Raw genomic sequence first — 20,804 nt, 5'->3', positions numbered from 1 at the left:
AAAAAGCCCCCTGGGATTTTTTTTTTTTTTTTTTTTTTTTGCGGTACCCGGGCCTCTCACCGCTGTGGCCTCTCTCGTTGCGGAGCACAGGCTCCGGACGCGCAGGCTCAGCGGCCATGGCTCACGGGCCCAGCCGCTCCGCGGCACGTGGGATCCTCCCGGACCGGGGCACGAACCCGTGTCCCCTGCATCGGCAGGCAGACTCGCAACCACTGCGCCACCAGGGAAGCCCCACCTGGGATTTTGATAGGGCTTTCGTTGAAACTGTAGATCGATTTGGGGAGTAGTGCTATTTTAACAATATTAAGTCTGCTGATCCATGAACATGGGATGTCTATTTATGTAGATCTTCTTAATTTTTTTAAACAATGTTTTGTAGTTTTCAGTATAAGAATTGTATACTTCTCTTATTAAACTTATTCCTAAGTATTTTATTCTTTTGGATGCTATTGTAAATTGAATTGTTTTCTTAGTTTCATTTTTGGGTTGTTCATTGCAACTGTATAGAAATGCAGTTGATTTTTGCCTGTTGATCTTCTGTCCCTTAACCTTCTTTGTTAGTTCTAAGAGTTGTTTAGTGGGTTTCTCAGGATTTTGTATATACAAGGTCATGTCATCTGCAGATGAAGAGAGTTTTACTTCTTTCTTTCCAATCTTGATTCTTTTATTTCATTTTATTGCCCTAGTTTGAACCTCTAGAGCAATGTTGACTTGTTGCTGATCTTAGGGGGGAAAGCTTTCAGTCTTTCACCAATAAGTATGATGTTATCTGTGGGTTTTCATAGATGCCCTTGACCAGGTTGAGGAAACTCCCCTCTATTCCTGGTTTGTGTATTACTCTTTTAATAAACAAAAGCAGAGATTTTTAAGAAGACATGCATATTTAAATACATAGAGTTCACAGTTCATTACCGGGGGGTGGGGGACATGCAGTGTGAATCTGATCTTTGTGGATATGGAGATGTACTAATTGAATGACCTTTATAAGAAGGTAGGGTATAAAGTAAAACTTTCGGCATCCTAAAAAAAAGTTCTTTTTCTCCAGTCTACTTTTATCTTTAGGCATATGTCCAGTTTTACCTAGTTACAGTAGCTTACTTTTAAAAAATTTTTATTGAAGTATAGTTGATTTACAATGTTGTGTTAATTACTGCTGTACAGCAAAGTGATTTAGTTATATGTATATATACATTCTGTTTTCATATTCTTTTCTGTTATGGTTTATCATAGGATATTGAATATAGTTCCCTGTGCTATACAGCAAGACCTTGTTGTTTATCCATCCTGTATATAAAAGCTTACATCTGCTAACACCAACCTCCCACTCCATCCCTCCCCCAACTCCCTCCCCCTTGGCAACCACCCTCTATGTCCATGAGTCTGTTTCTGTTTCATAGATAGGTTCCCTTGGCAACCACCAGTCTGTTCTCTAGGTCCATGAGTCTGTTTCTGTTTCATAAATAGGTTCCCTTGGCAACCACCAGTCTGTTCTCTAGGTCTATGAGTCTGTTTCTGTTTCATAGATAGGTTCATTTGTGTCATATTTTAAATTCCACATATAAGTGATATCATATATTTGTCTTTCTGTTTCTGACTTACTTCACTTAGTAGGATAATCTCCAGTTGCATCCATGTTGCTGCAAATGGTATTATTTCGTTCTTTTTTATGGCTGAGTGGTATTCCATTGTGTGTATGTACCACATCTTGTTTATCCATTCATCTGTCAGTGGACATTTAGGTTGTTTCCATGTGTTGGCTATACAATAGCTTACTTTTAAAATTACCTTTTATTGTCTCATTCTTTTTCTAATTACCTACTGTTGCATTTTATTTTCATCACAATACATTCATCTTACCTCAAGTCAGATATTTTTAGTAGTTAATTTCTCTTCCCTCTACAGTAAAAAAAAAGTAACAATGCTTTATAACTTAGAAAGTGTCTTCATATAAAATCTTATTTGAATCCTCATTTTACACATTAAAGAAAAAGGGGAAACCAGAATGCTTGAATCATTTGTCAGGATAGTAGCAGCAGAGCTGGGGCTAGGACATACTGCCTTTGAAGATACTTAACAAGTACTCCTGACTTGGTTGAACATATCGAATAGGAGCATCATTGGATTAGGGAGGAAATCCAGGACAACTTGCCGCTGTATCAGTTTCCTAGGGCTGCCATGACAAACGACCGTAAACTGGGTGACTTAAAAGAAATGTATTCTCACAGTTCTGAAGGCTAGAATTCCAAAATCAAGGGGTTGTATCAGTTCCAGAATCAAGGGTGGGTTCCTTCTTGGGTGCCCAGAAGGACAGTATGTTCCGTGCCTCTCTCCCAGCTTCTGGTGGTTGCCAGCGATCCTTGATATTCCTTGGCTTGCAGCTGCATAGCTGCACTCTCTCTCTGCGTCTGTCACATGGCTGTCTTCCCTCGGTGTGTGTCTGTCTCTCCACCTGGCATTCTCTGTATGTGTGTCTCTGTTTCTTCTCTTATGAGGGCACCAGTCATGTTGGATTAAGGCCCACCCGACTCCAGGGTGACTTCATCTTAACATATATCTTAATTACATCTGCAAAGACCCTGTTTCCAAGTGAGAGGTACCAGAGGTTAGAACTTCAGCATATCTTTCAGGAGAATGGTTTAACCCACAACAGCCACTAACAAGGCTCTCTTCTGCTCCCCCTCCACCCCAGGCGCCCCCGTATACCACACCATGGCCCTCGTGTCTGCTGATTCCCGCATTGCAGAACTGCTCACAGAGCTCCATCAGCTGATCAAGCAAACCCAGGTAAAAATCCACAGCCCTCCACTCCTAGAGGGGAACGTGGGCTGTGATACTGAGCTGTGGAGGGGGCGGGGGTGGTTGTGTTCAAAGAGATTGGACATGCGGGAACCACGGTGATGTAATGAAGGTGGGAGGAGAAGGAGAATGTAGGATATGACTTCCATTCCTGTTGGATTTTCTGTCATGTGCAGGATTTCATGATTCGTTTTGTTTAGTAACAGCTATGTTGAGAGGTGTAATTCACATACCATACAATTCGCCCATTTAAGGTGTACAGTCCAATTTGAATCAATATTCAGAGTTGTGCAACGATCACCATGATCAATTTCAGAACATTTTCATCACCTGACAAAAATGCCCTGTACCCAATAGCAGTCATTCTCCTTGTGCCTCCACCTCAGGTAAACAGAGACACTCTTATCAGGCAAGATACTCCAAGCGTGTTTAGTGGTTATCTACTAAGAGCTGGTCAAGGGCCAGCCCTTTTTTGGAATGTGTAGTGTTTGAACACCCAGGCCTGCTGAATCGATCTTTAACTGTACCTGCCACCCCCCTGGCCCTTGGCCTAGGCTCTGTTACAGCAAAACAGTCATTTGAGCATTTACCTTCAGTATAGCATTTATATAACAGATACGGCAATAGTATCAGCATAAATATGCCTAACGTTGGCAGGAATCCTTATAGGGTAGGGATAGACTTAAAGAAACAACTAATCTGTCCTATAGAGCCATTACATACACTTTCATATTTTTGTACTAATTTGATTACCTGTTTTCCTCCTTCATCTGCCACCATCTGTACCTTATGATAAATTTGTGTGAAACTGTTTAGCATAGAAATTAGCTGATGGTGAGTTAAATCCAGTTCTTCCTCAGGGCAGTCATTTTCCATCAGCATTACATTCTCAGAAGACTTTGACTCAATCTCCCAATACATTTGGTCATCAATATCAGTATTACCCTGTGACTGACTTACATAAGGTAGTTGAATCTTACCAACAGTGCCAGTGTGTTACACCATACTGAAGTATGGTCATGGTAAAATTCAGTTTCATTATGGAACAAATCAGTAAGAATTACAGAGCTATTTGTTAGGCCTTTGCAACAGAATTGGCCCTGCCCATTTACCAGATTTTATTACGGAAAGGCTTTATTACAGTTGGCCATGGTTCAGTTATTTCTGGGTTCGAAGTCAGCTGGGGATAAAGCCAGTCACTCTGTCTCAGCTCAGGCTCGTACTGAGACTGGTTTCCACTGCATACTGTTGTATAGCAGAGTCCACCTCCCTCCTATGGGGAGGACACAGGTGGTATTCAGAGTACAAGCCCTACCTCTGCTAACTGGACTTCAGGATATGTCTTATTTTGATCTATTCTTGGGTCAAGGGTAGTCATGGTGCATTGATGTAATTGCACATGCCCCTTGAGGGCTTCCATAGGTTTAGAGGTCCACAAAATTCCCATAAGTGTGCCCCTTGGGGCTCAGCAGCTAGGATGGAGGGCAGCTGCTCATGGCTACTTATTAAAGTATTATCCATTTTAAAATAGTCAAGAAACCCTGGTGGGTCAAGGTGCAAGCCCTTTCCCAGCAACAGGTGGGTCCTAGAACTATCCACGTTACCTGTTGGGTTGGCCTGAACCACTTCACTAAAGCCTCATCATCTTTCCAGACTGACTCCCGTCCCTTGCTTTCCTCCTACGAGAGAACTCACTTCTGTTTGTTTATTCTAATCAACGGTCTTTTCCCTCCGATTGCTGCTTCTCATTGAAAATGAGTTCAGCTTGCCCCACAATGAACACAACAGTACCTATGTCCCCTAAAGCCTTTTTCTGTCTATGGGCCAATGTTGCTTACTCCACTATGCATTTTGTTGCCATTGTGTACTAATGGCCTGGGTACTGCAGTTAGGATACATATTTTGTACCCAAAAAATGTTGGGTGCCCCATACTAGGGTTAGATGAGTGGTAGTCGCACCTAGATGTAATTTAGCCTAAGTATATCATATGGCCTCTTAGGCCTCTCAAAACCTTCCTCGTCTAGGGGAGCAGGGGATGGGGCTGCTCCCCAGGGGAATTTGGACCCACCATGTGCCTACTGCTCTAATCCTGTCAGAAACCCACTTTTTCCCTGTTGTTTTTACTTGCTTTTCATTCACAAAGACAAGGGTGATATGTATTTGTGCAAGCATGCTGTGGCATATCGTGTCCATTATAACCAGGGACCTTTCTAAGCATCCCATCATCCAGGCTTGCAGTGACACGATGATCAGTCTGCTGGGAGCTGCCATACGACCCCATGGGAACAGTTTCCAGAGATTCCTTTCCAAATGGTATCCTTTGTAGTGGAATGTGACCTGAAAAATAAGTCAGAAGATTCTGGCACACATATTGCTAAGTGAAAACCCAGTCTGAAAGGTTTTCTATACTATATGATTCCAACTATATGACAATATGGAAAAGGCAAATCTATAGAGAGAATAAAATGATCAGTGATTGCGCAGGGCTTGGAGGGAGGGATGAATGGGCGAGCACAGGGGGTTTTTAAGGGAGGTGAAACTATTCTGTATGATACCAAAATGGTGGATACGTTACATTTTGCATTTGTCAAAACCCATAGAATGTTAAACACAAAAGGTGAATCTTAATGTAATCTATGGACTTTAGTTAATAATTATCAATATTGGTTCAGTAATTGTAACAAATGTTCCACACTAATGCAAGATGTTAATAATAGGTGAAGCTGTGCAGGGGAAAGCAGGTGTACGGGAACTCTGTCTTCTACCTGCGTGATTTTTCTGTAAACCTAAAACTGCTCTAAAAATAGTTTATTAATAAAATTTTGAAGATAAAGAAAAAAAGATACTGGCACATTACTAGAACTCCAGTCAGTCATCAACAGTTTGTCTAGTTTATCATCATATTATATAACCAAAATGTCTCTCAGAGGGTTTTCAGGCTTCCATTTGACTTTGTTGGGGTCTAAAAGCAGAGGTGGTCTTGGCAGACACACGGCGTCACCTTCAGGGCATCTGGTATGACTGAGTTAAGAGTCAATGTTATTCTCTTGCTCTGAGCCTCTCTCAGGTATTAATGTAATACTGAATTTCCATCATTGCATAACCCATTTATTCATTCTTTTACCCTCAGCTACTCTTTCTCCTTCTCTGCATTTGTCATTGATTTTTACCCAGATTTTTCTACTCTGAAGGACGTTAGGCTCGGCCACCGTGCTGGTCCTGATTGCCAGCAACAACACACTAGTCTAGCAAGTGCCTCACCTTCCTCCGACTCTCCCCCTATCCCCACCCCGGCCCCCGTCCATTCCCATTCATGTAAGGTAGGGTTACTTAGGTACGGAACTAGTGGGCTGTTTTCACCACTAGGCATTATAGCTGCGTTCACTGTTAACTCCATTTTGCCAGATGGGGTGAAAGTACCTACCCACTCAGGCACTTAGAAATTCTGACATAAAGGTTAAAAGGTATAGTTACAGCTTCTTCCTTAGGAATCATCCCTGCTTCCGGCATCTTCATTTGCAGCCCTGGTCCCAGGACCACTGATGTGGGGAAGGATTGTATCAGCGTCCTTACCTGCCCCGCTTCCCCAGATGAATTGATCATAGATATACGTGTTAGTTTCTAGACTCTCGGCTCTGTTCCATTGACCTATATGGCAGCATCACACCATTTGACTACTGCAGCTTTGTAGGAAATTTTGAAATTGGGAAACGTGACTCCTCCGATGTTTTTTTGTTGTTGTTTGTTTAAGATTGTTTTGACTATTCTGGGTCACTTGAATTTCCATATAAACTTGAGGATCAGCTTGTCAATTTCTGCAGGGAAGTCAGCTGGAATTTTGATGGGGATTGCATTGAATCTGTGGGTTTTTGATAAAGGAGAGTCATTAAATGTATAACTTGTAAGTTAACTTTAATGCCTTTTGTATTGCTTTTGCATTAGTCAGGGGGGAAAATGCTTTTAAACTTACGGATTTGGAAGTTGGATTTACAAAATGAGGGTCATATTTATGGGGCCTCTGGCCTGGGCTGCAGGGTCATTGCCACAGCAGGGTAAAGGGCCTCCCCTCATGTCCTGTTGACCTCGTCCTTGCAGGAAGAGCGTTCGAGGAGCGAACACAACTTAGTGAACATCCAAAAGACCCACGAGCGGATGCAGACAGAGAACAAGAGTGAGTAGCTGGGCTCGGGAGAGAAAGGAGTGGGCCAAGACTGGGAACGTGGCGGTCATCATTTTCGAAAGGGACTTTTGCATGTATCTGCCTAACCCAAAATGAACTGCTTGCTCCCTAGCCCTGAGGGACCGTTTTCCCTGAGGCTGGGTGACCTAAGATGACCCAGGAGACAGATGACAGACTGTCTAGCCACTAAGGAACTTTAAAATCCCCCAACTCTGAGGACTGGGAAGTCAGGAAATGACGCTGCGTCCCGGGAACCCCCTTACAGCGCACAGGACCCCCCAGTTAGCCGGCATTTTCTAGAGCTTCCCTACTCATGTGTCCTGCACATGCCCTGAGGTCAGGCTCCTGGGCTGGTGCTTTCCAACTCTGAGGAGCTTGGAGAATTGTTTTCTGTTTGCGTGGGTCACACTCTGGCAGAGGTTAGAGAGTCCTCTCCTAGGTGTTGTGATGGCATCTGTACCATATGAAAATGTGAACATGGAGGTATCGGCCTCGTGGGGCACTTCTGAGCCAGTAAAGCTCATCATACCTCAGCCCATGGCCCCTCGGTGCCTCCCAGAGTCTGATTCCGGCGGACTGGAAGCAGTGCCACATTGCTGCCAGCTGCCCCTCACCCGTGCATCTTTCTCCCTTTGTTTATTCTGCAGTCTCTCCCTATTACCGGACAAAGCTGCGTGGCCTCTATACAACCGCCAAGGCCGATGCAGAGGCTGAGTGCAAGTGAGTACCGTCCCACTGCCCTGCCATCGCCTCCCCTCCACATCCAGGTGCTGGGCTGTAGGAGCCTGTGGACCATAGCCCCAGCCTGCCTCTCCTCCCACGGATAAGCAGATTCTGACTCCCCAGCTTCTCCTTTAGGGCCCACTTTCCCTAGAGCCCACTCTGGCCTCTCTTCCCTGGCCCTGCTGTTTTATAGATGGCAGAGAGGTGTGGATCAAATCCCAGGGATGCCTTTTTCTAGTCACTTGACCTTGGGCAGTCATTTCAGCTGAGACTCAGTTGCTCCGTCATTAAAATAGAGATAATACCTACCTGTAGAATTGTCAGCGTAAAATGCGATAATGCACATAAAGTGCCTAATACCAGTATTTTTCAAACTCTTTTGACCATAACCCATGGTTATGCCTGGTGTTGGGCAGTCTCCATAGAGAGAGACAAGGATAGTGAGATCCTGCCTTCAAGGGCAAGCAGTCCAGAAAGGAGAGACACCCTAAAAACGTTACAGGACAGTGTAGTTGGTGGCCCAGCCGAGATGGTGTTCACTGTGCCTGGGGATCTGAGACCCTCTCAGGGAGGAGGAGAAACTTGAGCTGGGGATGGGTAGGCAGACAAGTCAGAGCGCCCAAGCGGAGGACAGAGTGTGCCAGGGCTATGGAGGAGCGCATTTGGGGAATGAGAACTAGTCCTTGCCTGGCTGGGGGAGGGGAGGGCAGGATGTGGAAGACCTCCAATACCTGGACGTTATCTTGGAGGCCATAGCGAGCCAAAGGCGATGTAAGAGCAGGAGAGAAACCCCTGGCTGCCGTACGGAGAGCAGACTGGGTGAGATTCAAGGCTAGTTTGGAGACCAGGCAAAAGATAAGTGACGGAGTTTAGCTGAGACAATGGCAGTGGGGATAGAGAAACAAGGGTGGATTCTGAGATCAAACTGGAGGACGAGTTGGGAGAGAAGATTTCCAAGGTTTTTAGCTTGAACAAAGGGGTCTGATGGGGCTCCCTTTGCCAGGGTGGGGCCGACTGGCGGGGAGGGGACACGGCGAGTTCTGGTTGGAGATGTTGCTTGCTTGGCTTTCCAGCCGAGCCTTCCCCACCCCCATCTTCTCCCTGATTTGCAGATTCATCGGGTAGCCATAGTTGGGCCCTTTCCCATTAGTGGGCCTGGAGTTTGGCTTGTATAAGTCAGACTGACTCGACGCTCATTTGAAAGTAAAAGGCAGACTTTCCCTTCCCAGCCTAACTGCCGGCAGAGTGAGACAGCTGCTTCTGCAACCAGCTGGTGCGAGCTCTTCTCTGGCATTGACTTAACTAGAGTTTAACACTTAAAGCTTGTTTCGTAAGTGCAGGTCCCTTGCAGTTCTGCTGTCATTTCACTTTTTCAGACTCTCAGACCTTCGTACGTTCATTCACTAAACAATGAATAAGGTGTCCTCACCTCCAGATACCATGCTGGGAACAGGAGAGTGGGTGAGACAGATAAGATGCCACCCCTACCCACAGGGAGCTCCGTGTCTGGGTGGGGAAAACATGGTACTGTGTGTGCCTGTGGCACTGACCCAGGTGCTGCAGCACCTATCAGCTCATCTTCTAAATATTTGCATTAAACCTCTTGGGAAAATGAAGAGGGGCCAAGAGCCTGCTTCATGAGCTAGCCCAAGCCTGTGATGCTTTGCTGTTCCTTCTGTCCAGTCCTGGCTGCTTTTCCTCCTCCTGCTTTTGCAGAAAACAGAAAGGAACCCTTGTGTCTTCATTTAACAGTCATCTCTTTTAGCAGCAGGAGTCAAAGGGAAACAGATCAAAGATGTCACTTTCCGTGTTCCAGTGGAGACGGGCAGCCATTCTGGGTGGGAACAAGATATTTTCTAACATTGGTTCAGAAGGCACTTCTCCAGGTGCGGCTCTGTGAGGGCGCAGGAGAGAAGGCCCACAAGGAATTATTTTTCACCCCAATCAAATAATTACTGTGTATTGGTATGCAGCAGTATTGGATTACTTTAAAGAGCCCACACCATTTAGCCCCTTACGAATGGTTGGGGAGGGGGGCTGGGTTTTGGGCGGGGAGGGAGGTTAAGGCTCAGGGTTCTTGGCTGAGGACGCTTCAAAGGAAGGCCAGCCAGCAAGAGGCGTTTCCTCTGCTGTCCCAGGTGAAGTGGGGCTCTTGGGATGGCACCATCCCTGAGGGTTGCTGACGGGCTGGCAGGCTGCCTCCCAGAAGGTAGGGACCCACGCTTCGCTGGGTGGTCATCCTGGTTGACCTGAAGCCTGTATGGTTCCGAGATGGAGAAGTTTCAGCTCCAGAAAACTGCTCTTTAAATAGGAAATGATCTTAAAACATTGTTTCCTCAGATCTCTGCAGTGGCACTTCAGTAACTTTAGGAAACGGAATATTACATTCCTCTCCTTAGAGAGTCACAATGCAAATTAAAGCACTGAAGTATTGAAGTACTGAAGTAGTAAAGTATTGAAGGCTCTGCCAAGTTCTGCAACAGCAATTCCTTTAACTCAGTATTTCACAAACTTACTTGACAGTGGAATACATTTATACACTGGTGCTCAAGTCTGGCTGCGCCCAGAGGTTCTGCTTTTACTGAGGTGGAGTTCATGCATCGATGTTAACTTTCTACATAATTTCAGACTCACAGAAATGTATTTTTACCACAGTTGCTTTATCACTCTAAAGATATATGTATTTACAATCTTTTTTTTTCTGAATCATTTATGTTGCAGACATGATGCATGATGCCTCTTGACCTCTAAAGACATCAGTCGGCATTTCCTAAAAACCAGGACATTCTTAAACAACCACGGTACATTTCTCAAAATCAGGAAATTACAGATATAAAACTATTAACTGATCTACACATCTTATTCAGGTCTCATCACTGTCCACTGATGACCTTTACAGCAAAAGAACAGAACATTTTTATAGTGCAGGTCAGCACTGCGTTTAGTTTTCATGTCTCTCTGGTCTCTTCCAATCTGGAACAGTTCCCAGGCTGTCTTTGCTTTTCCTGACCTTGACATTTTGAAGATTACAGGCCAGTGTAGAATGGCCCTCAGTTGGGTTTGTCTGATGTTTCCTCACGATTAGATTCAGGTTTTACGCTTTTGGAAGTAATAGCATGGAAGTGATGTCGTCCTCCGTCATCATATTACAAGGCCAAAAGACTCCCACTGGTTAAGGTGGGCTCTTCCAGGTTTCTCCTGTGTCAAGTTATCGCTGTTGTCCGTTGTGTGATTAATAAGTATGAGAGATACTTGGAGACTGTACATATCCCATTTCACATCAGACCCACTAGTTTCGGCATCTGTTGATGATTCTTACTTAAAGCAATTGGGATTCTTTTTAAAAAGCTCCCCAGGGCGTTCTGATGTCCAGCTAGGGTTGAGAACCACTCCATTAATATCTCACAGAATACAGCTTAGGACGTACTACGTAAAAGGATGTCCTCCAAACAGGCCCAGCAGCAATGATCAGACTTTGCAAGTTCCCTTTGGCCTGCTGGCTTTTACCTCCTCCTCTGCTTTGCCCCGTGTACCAGTGCTCACGCACAAGCCCGAGGTGGCTCTGGCTGAGTCATCCTGGCGTCCGACACCAGCCACGCTGAGCTTCAGTGCTCCAAGCCTGTCAGCGTGGTGTTCATCCCTCCCTGCTTCGGTTTGCGCAGTTCCCTCTGCCAAGGCTGCCCCTTGCCCGATCTTCTGGCCTTTCTTTGCCTGATGAGTCCGCAAGAGTCACACCCTCTGGGACACCTCCTGTGACACTGTTGTGCTGTGTTCTCATGGGTCTGAACCAAGGCCTTCAGAAACACGTGGGCATTTACTAAAGGTTTAAGAGAGGAATGTGCTGGAGAATAAATGACCTGAACTGGCTTCTCTGCTGCTTACTGCTGTTGAGATATTCTTTGGGGGAGGTTCCCAAAGGTCTAGGATAAAGAAGCCTTCTTCCCGCAAGGATCTGTGTGCACTTCTGCCAGGTTGCTTGGGTCCCAGCCACCCTGGAACCCCCGTAATCGAACTCCAGAGGTTTCCTGGGGCTGCAGTCTTTCAGGGATGAGTTCCCTCCACCCCCAGCCCTGCTCTGAGCCGAGACAACTCCCCACAGTCCTCTGGAGTGTCTCTTTTACAGGTGCCACTAGGGCAGACCCCAAGTTTTAACTTCTGTCCTCCGAATCGCGAGAGGTTGTTAGAGTCCGCTGGCACCCAGCAACACTTCTTCAGGATTTGTCGGATGCGCTGCGGCCAAGGCAGCTCTCTGCTTTGCTTACCGCTCCAGGACCCTCTTAGGTTTTTTGGCCTGCCACTTCCTCTTGCCTTTTATGCTTTTAAGATTAAAAAACACGTGCTTAGGGTTTATAGTTTCCAGCATCAGGGTTGGTCTGAGCTAGCCAGCCTGCTGTAACGAGAAAAGGAAGTCTGCGCTTTATGCTTCATCCAGACCTCTTCTTTCCCTTCTCCCTGCCCTCAGCATCCTCCGGAAAGCCCTAGATAAGATTGCGGAAATCAAGTCTCTGTTGGAAGAGAGGCGGATTGGTGAGTTAGAGACGACCAGGCCGGCATTCCTGGACCAGGCGGAGTGAGGGCTCCTGAGAGCAGCAGTCAGGTCTCCCTGTAGGGGAGCCTGTGACCTCAGTCTGGTGGGATTGTTCCGGGGGCTTCTGACAGAGAAGCGCCTGGGCAGCCTGGGGTGGGGAAGGGAAAGGGGATCATCCCCAGAGCCCCCTGCAGACCACGCTGATTCCCCTGCTCCCTCTACTGCCTGGGTCAGTCACCTCCCTCCTTCCTACTGCCACCCACTCCCATTTCTTGCTGTGGGGAGAACCAGAGCTGCACCCTGGGTGTCTTGAAGCCAGCCTTCCACATGGAGTTTACCTACACGAGGCACTGGCTTCCAGAGCCCTCAGGCTGCTGTGGCTTTCCCACCTCTCTTGCCCCAGTGAACCCCCCATGTGCAACTCCGCACCCATCAACAATGCTGTCACACTGCCAGCTGGGTTTGTATGAAGTGGCTGGGTGTGTTGAACCATGCCTGAGGAGGTCAGGGGTCTGTCCACATTTGAGGGTTTGTTTTTTAAACTTTTTGTTGAATTACAACATAGATTCATAGAAAAGTACACGTAAGTGGACATACAGCTCACCAAAACTTTCACTAACTGAACATAACGGATATGACCAGCACCCCAGAATCCCAGCTTTTGCCCTTTCTAGTTCCCTCTCCCTAGGGCACCCACCCTCCTGGTGCCTCACCATCTGGGCGGTCTGACTGTGGGCATCTGGTGGAAGGGGCAGGATGGCACCTGGGCCCCTGGTGCTAACTTGGGCGGTGGGGCTGCAGGCTGAGCTCTGACAGCCCGATGCAGGCAGGCTAGGGTGGGCCTGGGGGCGGGAACCCTGTCCCTGGTGTCTCAAAGGCTCGCTTCTTTCCCACAGCGGCCAAGATCGCGGGCCTGTACAATGACTCGGAGCCCCCTCGGAAGACCATGCGCAGGGGGGTGCTGATGACCCTGCTGCAGCAGTCGGCCATGACACTGCCCCTGTGGATCGGGAAGCCTGGTGACAAGTGAGGGCGGGCCCAGGGCTGGGGGCGCTGGCAAGGAAGGGACTGGAAGTGACACTTTATTCCTCCCTCAGGCCCCCGCCCCTCTGTGGGGCCATTCCAGCTTCTGGGGACTACGTGGCCAAACCTGGAGACAAGGTGGCTGCCCGGGTGAAGGCTGTGGATGGGGATGAGCAGTGGATCCTGGCCGAGGTGGTCAGTTACAGCCATGCCACCAACAAGTGAGTGGACGCCCAGCCCTGTGGGCTCTTCTCCCGTCACCACACCCACGTGGGCTGCGACTCTCACCCGTCTGCAAGATGGGAGAAAAGCAGCTTCCCCTGGGTGCCGGTGGGGATGGTGTGTGAAGTGGGCTCCTGGGCTACTTCCCTTCCCTGCGCTCCTCCCCCGCTTCCTCGGGGCTCCCTGACTTGGACTATGCACCTCCCTGCATCCACCGCTTTCCTTTTGTTTACCCACAGGTATGAGGTAGATGACATTGACGAAGAAGGCAAAGAGTGAGTGAGCTCGTGGGGGTGCTGTGGAAGCCTGGGGGCAGCTGAGCTGCTGGGATGGGGCCCCCACCTGGCCATGAGTTGACCTTAGCTCCCCCTCGCCCCCACCAGGAGACACACCCTGAGCCGCCGGCGGATCATCCCACTGCCGCAGTGGAAGGCCAACCCGGAGACAGACCCCGAAGCCTTATTCCAGAAGGAGCAGCTCGTGCTGGCCCTGTATCCCCAGACCACCTGCTTCTACCGTGCCCTGATCCACACACCCCCGCAACGGGTAAGCCAGCCTTCACGGGAGAGACACTGGCCCCGCTACAAGGACCAGCTGGGTCATGGAACATCTTCCCACTTTCCGTCCCCTTTTCCTTATCTTACAGCCTCTCTGAGCTAGGAGGGTCCTGCAAGTTGGCCTTTGTCTTCTGCTTAGTCTGCCCTACAGCCCTGCCCTCTAGGTCAGCACCAGCCAGCCCTCCTCTCTCCAAGCTTCAGAGCCTTAGCAAGCCCTGAGCGGAATGGACCCGAAGCATACTCTAGTCTAACCTCGCTTTTGCACTGAGATGGGAAGTTCGATGCCCAGGGCCTGTTTTGGACCCTTGACTCCTGCACCACTGCCCTTTCCTTGGCTGAGCTGCTTTCTCTCGAGCTCCTGACATTGCTGACACCCTGGTCACCCATCACCTGATGGGAGTTTAAAGGCTGTTCTCCCCTCTTCCTCCAGGATACCTGCCTGCTGCCCTCTAGGCTTTTTTTTTTTTTCTTTTTTTTTGCTGCGTTGAGTCTTCATTGCTGCGTGCAGGCTTTCTCTAGTTGCAGCGAGCGGGGGCAACTCTTCGTTGCAGTGCGTGGGCTTCTCACTGCGGTGGCTTCTCTTGTTGCAGAGCACGGGCTCTAGGCACACGGGCTTCAGTAGTTGTGGCGCACGGGCTTGCTTGCTCCGAGGCATGTGGGATCTTCCGGAACCAGGGATCGAACCCGTGTCCCCTGCACCGGCAGGCGGATTCCTAATCGCTCTGCCACCAGGGAAGTCCCCCTCTAGGCTGTCCTTGATCCCTTTAACACGGGCTCCCTGGTACCAGACCCTCCAGTTATGGCCCATCCACGTAGGTGGCAAGTCTCCCTTCTCCCTGCTCTTCATCCCTTACCCTTGGCCCTTTGTTGTTGAGGAAAGAGCTCTGTAGTAACAGGGACTAGGTTCAAACATCTAGACTTCCTGAGTGACTACGAGGACAGGAGAGGCTGGGGGCCCACGAGCCAGAGGTTCCTGTCTATCTAGGTTTGGGGGGGCCTCGCCTGGAGGTCTCTGACCAGTCACTCCCGTCTGCCCCCTACTGCAGCCCCAGGATGACTATTCGGTCCTGTTTGAAGACACCTCCTATGCAGATGGTTACTCCCCTCCCCTCAACGTGGCCCAGCGGTACGTGGTGGCTTGTAAGGAGCCCAAGAAAAAGTGAAGCGGCCTAGCGGACTTGCAATCTCCTGACACCCTCGAAGGGGATGCAACACAAGATTCTGTGATCAATAAATATTCCTCCTCCCTTGTCCATGTCTCCTGGGTTTTACTTTTCCAGACCCTTCCTTCCCGCCCAACTAGGGCGAGCTGGAGGCCACCAGGGAAGATGGCCTCACTTGGTCCCAGTGGGCATGTACCCTTTTGGCTCAGGTTCGTCCTTTGCTTCCAGCAGAGGCTGTTTAACACACATCAGATTTTATTGTTGAGGCCTGGTTCACGCTCACCCTGATGAGCACCACTCAGCTCCCAGCAGAAGTGGAGGTGGCAGCCTGCCATCTTCACAGCATAGTCGGCTTCAAAGCGCTCATTCTGGGCCACAGTGAAGGTGGATTTCCAGTCCCCAGTGATGCCTGGGAGAGACGAAAGGAGAGAGGTCCCCGTCGCAGAGGAGGCCCTGACTGGCTGAACGGCGGCTCTAGCTGCTGCTCCCCCACTCTCTCCCCAGATGCCCGTGCCCACTCCCTGGGGCAGCTCTCACCTTTCCTCATGAAGGCAGAGATGCTGTGGTCCATGACTCTGGTGGGTATGGTGCTGTAGTTGGTCATGGGGTTCTTCTTCATCTCCTTGAAAGACGTGTGCTGGACGATGTGATCCACGGTTTCCTCTGGCAGAGAGCGCCCCACGAACTCCAGGATCTTCTGGATCTCCCTTTTGGGGTTCTGGAGCAGCAGAGGGGCTCCTCAGTGGAGGTTTGCATTGCTTGCTGAGCAAACAGAAGGGAGGTCCCTTTCTAACCCTGTGGGGATCTGGCCACTTCTGCTTAGAGACCTCAGACCCTGTTCCTTGACTCTGGTCCTCTTTCCCTAGGGCAGGTTTGATTGCCTTCTGCCCTGTGGTCCTTTATTACAGATGTCTGGTTCCTGCTGGATGAGAGGAGGGACAGTCCTCTTTCATAACCGTGGCCCCAGGAGAAGCAACAGCAGTAACTAGCTGATGGATGAGTGCACGTGTTGCTGACTCGAGTGCTAGGAGATAAGAGCTATGTACAGGGCACTGCTGCAAGGGGGCACTGCTGCTCAGTCCTGCGGAGGGGATCCAGGAGGACTGGGCTGTGGGCTGTCATAGGGGAGGGGGGCTGAGAGGGCCTTGGCAGGTCACTGTGAGGTTCCTGCCTCTCTGCGTGTGACATGGAGGGACGCAGAAGCAGGCGGCCTCACCTGCTTTATGTCCTCATAGAAGAGGTAGAGAACAGGGTGGGTGTGACTCAGCTCCCACCACTCCTGCACGTGCTGGTACCAGGACCCGTAGGACACTGGAGAAAAGGGCAGGGGGCATGGACACAGAGGTTGGCATAAGTTGTAGCTGGTGCCCCTCAGCTCCACCCCACCCCTTTCCTTCCTCCAGAGTCAGCCCCACCTTCCCCAGCCATGAACTTCTCCAGGAAGCTGTCCCAGGTGCCAGGGTCAGGGTGCACCTTGGCCATGTGGTAGAAGTGGTAATAGGAGACGGCCACATCCTTTGCATTGCGGGCAACGTAGACCACCTGGAGGGGCAGATGACCCCACCCCCACCCCAGCACCATCACCACACAGCACACTGGGCACTAGGTGTCCCACCCTTCACAGCATCCTTGCCAGGGAGGTTCCCTCGGTTTGGCTGAGGGAGAAACGGGTCTAGAGGCTGACTCACTTACAGTCCCATGGTGTGAGCGAGACTGAGCTGGGGCTTGAACCCCGCTCTGATGCCGAACTCTGGGCTGCTCCCTGAAACCATATTTTATACTAATCTAATCCCCTCAATGCCACTCTGCCTGAATTTGGAACAAGGCATGCTGGATTCCCACCAGCCCCTCTTCCACGGGCCTGTGAGCCCGACTCTGCACAGAGGAGTCTCCTTTTCACCAGAGTATCTGACCCCACTAGAGCCATCGGGCAGATGCCCCCCGCCTCCCTTAAGATGAGACCAGGCTGGAGGAGGTGAGGAGACCTCCCCAGAAGGTAGGGCCAAAGCTGGGATGGCCCCAGCAGCCTCCTTCCTTGGCTTCCTCTGCCATTCACCTTGACCTTCTGATCCAGCAGGGTCGGTGGAAGCAGAGCCAGCGGCAAGTGTGTCTTGATCAGCCGTGGGGCTGGTGTATCTTCCAGAAGCTCAGCACCTAAGCCATAGGTAGGGAAAAGCCGGCTGAGCTGGAGCCCGAGTCCTACCTCCCAGCACCCCGCCACATACCTGTGGGAAGGCCAGGGACCCTGAACTCAAGGAAGGGCACCCGGACGAAGATGGGGGCTCTTTGACACTTCTCCAGGTCGCCACCCTGGTAGATCAGGTCCAGGATCTCGCTTACCCAGGTGGTGCCTGGAGAGAGAGGGAAATGGGAGATGAGCAGGGCTGAGCACGCCCCTCCCGGCCCAAGGTGGGGACTGCAGCCCAGGAGAGGCATTGGTGCCCTCATCACCTACCGGATTTGGGGTAGGTGCTGATGAGCAGGTCATTGGGCCAGGCTTGGAAGCTCTGCAGCGGCCCCAGTCCCTCTGCAAAGTACTTGATGAGCGGGATCCCCTTCATGTACTCCAGTGGCGGGCGGGAGGTGTCCTGGACCAGCTCCATGCTGCCACGTCAGGGTCCAGAGTGTAGCTTCCTTCCCTTAACAATATCACAGTGGTGCCAACTGTTGAATTCCTGCTTTAAGGTAAAGGAAGCTGAGGCTGAGGGAGCCACGTGCCCATGCTCACAGAGCTAGCGAGTGGTGGGGCTGGGATTCAAAGCCAGATCCAGTGCTCACGCAGTGGGTCACACCCAGGCTCATTTTTATTTGCCTGCAGAGCTTTTAAAATCCCAAACCAATTAAAACACTCTCTGGGGATGGGACCCAGATAGCAGTTTTTTGGAAGCTCTCCAGGGGGTTCCATTGTGCACTTGAGAAAACCCACTCTAGGTCCTGCCAGTCTGAACTTCCTGCCAGCCCCCAGCTTGCTTTCTCTTCCTGCTTTGCCTCCGGGCCTAATCCTGGTGGGCTCCTCCCTGACGTCCCCTCCTTCAGCTCCCCTCCTGGCCTCTCACATATGTTGGAAAACTCCAAAAAGGCCAGTTGGGCCTGAGACCCCACTTGCCCATCTACCCTCCCCAGCTTGGAGAAAAACACAGCCAATTGAGCAACTGTCTGGGGAGCCGGAATCTGGTATGTGAATGGGCAAAACTCATGACTCACTGGAGGAGGGGGAGAGGAGGGAGCAGTGAAGTGGGAGGGGAAGGAGGAGGAGGGGCATTATTCAGGCCAGGCTGTAGATTGAGATGGGCAATCCTTGGGGAAAGGGCAGGGTGTGAGAAGCTGGACCAGAAAGCTCAAGCGACAGGATAAGAGCCAGCAGCGCAAGCTGAGGGAGATCCAGCCCAGCCGGCCCACCACCTCGCTCTCACCTGACTTCTCTGGATCTTGGCCTCCTGACGTCTGCGTGCTGCGGCTTAGAACGTAGAACGGGTGTGGTATGGTGAGGGCAGAACTGCTCTCTGAGCTGAAGGTCTTGTAGGTCCAAAGTGGGAGGGATCTGGAGCCAGCACTGGGACTTGGCTGTTGTCCAGGAAGGAAAGGGTGAAGTTCGTGGTGGGAGGGCCCCTCTGTGCTACCCTGCTCAGTGCCCAGCTGGAATCAAGCTTAGACTGGCCTGAAAACCTAAGATGTGGGTTTAGTGTGTAGAAAATAGAAGACTGAAACTAGACACAAGGGTGCAATGGTTTTCTTTTTTGTTTTTTGGTGTTTCGAGCTGTAATCCTGGCTCCTGACCTGCCCTCTGAACTCCACCCCTGAAAAGGGGGCCAAAAGACAGCTTTACCTAATGGACCCAGTCTAGAAAGGGCAGAGGAGTGGAAGGGAAATGTGGGACACTCACCCTCCTGCTGGTGCCCGGCCAGTCTTGAAGAGGCCATGGGTTCAGGTGGAAGGCAGCTCAGAGGCCCCCAGCAGCCCAAACATTGTTCCAGGAACTTCTGGCTCTGACCACGAGGCCAGTCCAGAGGGATGTGCGTGGGCCGGGTCATGGGGTTTGCGGCAGAGCCGAGCAGGGCAGGCTCTTTTCGAGGCAGCAAAGGATAGGAAAGAGCCAGAATGCTTAAGTCGAATAACCCTGGGAGTGAGCCCCAGCTCCATAGCTCCCGTGGGAAGGCGGCTCCCGTGGGACAGCACGGAGCCTCACTCATGGTTGGTAACACAACAGCCCCCAGAAGGTGCTTTTTTTTCTGTGGGTTTGAACAAGGCTCTGCAGACAGAGATGAGAAGGAGTTGGGGCTTAGAGGGCCACAGGACCCCGTGGGGCAACAGCAACCCCCCTCTCCTCCTCGGCCTTTGTCCTTACTGTTTGGATTAAAGTCTGGAGTCAAGCTGGGCACCGGAGGTGGGTGGGCTCTGTGTGCAGGGTGTGAGTCTCCCAAGCCCTCAAAGGACCATGTGACTTCAGAGGCTGGTCCGTGCTGGGGCCAGTGGCCGTTCCCCACTCTGTCCTCCTCAGGCCCCAGTGACTGGCAGGGCCTCTGCCTCCTACCCCACTCTCCCACCCCCCAGCAAACACCAGAAGGTACCTTAACTCAGACTTTTTATTGTACTCAAGTAAAAACTGCCCAGACCCACAGGGGGTGGCACAGAAAAGGAGTGGGCAGAGGTTAGAGACGCTGAGGATCAGATCTCCAGCATGTCGGTCCAGTGTTCCTGTGGAGACAAGAGGGTTGGTGAAAGGCAGCCCAGGAGATGGGGTGAGGCTGGGGCCCAAGCCACCTCTCACCTCTTCTAATTCCGAGTCCTCCTCTTCCTCCTCGGTGCTCATCCGGCACAGCCAGATCAGGTCTCCCCACAGCAGTGAGTTCTTACAGCTACCAGGGGTGTGGTTGGTAGGAGACAGAGTCAGGATCACAAGCCTCCTCCAGGCCAGGACCTGGGTGCTAAGATGAGGACTACCCCAGGCCTGGACTTGGACAACTGGGCACCATCTTCCCAGAGCTAAACCAGGCTGGAGTAGGGGTGCTGGACTCACCCAGGGCATTGGCCCTCTAGGGGCAGAAGCTGCCCTGGCTCCTCCTGCAGGAACTCCTGTGCCAGGCAGATCACATGAGCCCTCAGGGAGCAGCCAGGGTGGGGGCAACACAGGGGGTCTTCTTCATCCTGTCAGAGGTGGCAGGCAGGTAAGAGAGAAAATGGGGAGTAATGACGTAGCTAGCAATGGTGAAGAATTTCTATGGACTAGACACTGTTCCAAGACTTTACATAAAACCACCTTATGAGACAGGCACTCTTGATACTATTATTTGTATTTTATAGATGAGGAAACTGAGGCACGGAGACGTTAAAATACTGGCCCACAGGGACTAAGCTGGCCAGTTTTCTCTGAGTGTTAGCAGCGATTACATAACACCATGGCAGGGCAGCCAGACCTAGAGTTCCTTAAAGGCTGAGCAATCTCAGGCAGGTCACTTAAGCTCTGAATGGCAAGAGCTCAACTTACATTTACTGAGGTCTCAGTAGAAGCCAGACTCATCATCTCAATTAATTTATTAAATATTTATTGGCAATCTGCTCTGCACTAGACCCTGTTCTACAGTAGTGAAAAGGAACTAAATGCCCCAGCAGA

The 20,804-nt window shown here is 50.4% G+C and overlaps 3 protein-coding genes across 4 annotated transcripts in view; 1 reads left to right on the top strand and 2 right to left on the bottom strand.

The window, feature by feature from the left end:
- The window catches only part of SGF29 (SAGA complex associated factor 29), a 27,167-nt gene extending 11,728 nt beyond the window's left edge, over positions 1-15,439 (top strand). Inside the window, exons 2-10 of the mRNA XM_024744240.1 lie at positions 2,690-2,784; positions 6,893-6,968; positions 7,625-7,697; positions 12,163-12,227; positions 13,125-13,254; positions 13,326-13,472; positions 13,713-13,748; positions 13,857-14,019; positions 15,077-15,439. Of these exons, the coding sequence (XP_024600008.1) occupies positions 2,710-2,784; positions 6,893-6,968; positions 7,625-7,697; positions 12,163-12,227; positions 13,125-13,254; positions 13,326-13,472; positions 13,713-13,748; positions 13,857-14,019; positions 15,077-15,193 (882 nt within the window). The 5' untranslated portion in view covers positions 2,690-2,709 and the 3' untranslated portion in view covers positions 15,194-15,439. The remainder of the gene's footprint in view (positions 1-2,689; positions 2,785-6,892; positions 6,969-7,624; positions 7,698-12,162; positions 12,228-13,124; positions 13,255-13,325; positions 13,473-13,712; positions 13,749-13,856; positions 14,020-15,076) is intronic.
- Positions 10,342-19,674, bottom strand: LOC112399212 (sulfotransferase 1A1). 2 transcript variants are annotated; one of them, XM_024744238.1, is made up of 11 exons: positions 19,539-19,674; positions 19,077-19,442; positions 18,607-18,757; positions 17,649-17,868; positions 17,419-17,544; positions 17,250-17,347; positions 16,609-16,735; positions 16,410-16,504; positions 15,731-15,911; positions 15,477-15,602; positions 10,342-12,090 (listed from the first exon to the last, which is right to left on the bottom strand). In XM_024744238.1, the coding sequence occupies exons 4-11, from the start codon at positions 17,794-17,796 to the stop codon at positions 12,041-12,043; spliced, it is 951 nt and encodes a 316-aa protein (XP_024600006.1). In that variant the 5' UTR covers positions 17,797-17,868; positions 18,607-18,757; positions 19,077-19,442; positions 19,539-19,674; the 3' UTR covers positions 10,342-12,040. The 2 variants fall into 2 exon arrangements, with proteins under 2 accessions (XP_024600006.1, XP_024600007.1); XM_024744239.1 differs by having other exon boundaries at positions 17,649-17,832; positions 19,077-19,624.
- An 86-nt stretch (positions 19,675-19,760) lies between these two features.
- SLX1A (structure-specific endonuclease subunit SLX1A) overlaps positions 19,761-20,804 on the bottom strand; it is a 2,992-nt gene continuing 1,948 nt past the window's right edge. Inside the window, exons 4-6 of the mRNA XM_024744241.1 lie at positions 20,211-20,338; positions 19,962-20,049; positions 19,761-19,888 (exon numbers count right to left, since the gene is read on the bottom strand). Coding sequence (XP_024600009.1) covers positions 19,859-19,888; positions 19,962-20,049; positions 20,211-20,338 — 246 coding nt within the window. The 3' untranslated portion in view covers positions 19,761-19,858. The remainder of the gene's footprint in view (positions 19,889-19,961; positions 20,050-20,210; positions 20,339-20,804) is intronic.

Source organism: Neophocaena asiaeorientalis, unplaced genomic scaffold (genome assembly GCF_003031525.2).
Source record: "Neophocaena asiaeorientalis asiaeorientalis breed wild unplaced genomic scaffold, Neophocaena_asiaeorientalis_V1.1 scaffold91, whole genome shotgun sequence".
NCBI classification, from domain to species: domain Eukaryota; kingdom Metazoa; phylum Chordata; class Mammalia; order Artiodactyla; family Phocoenidae; genus Neophocaena; species Neophocaena asiaeorientalis.
Note: the sequence above shows the minus strand (reverse complement) of the source record. Positions and strands in the feature narration are given on the sequence as shown.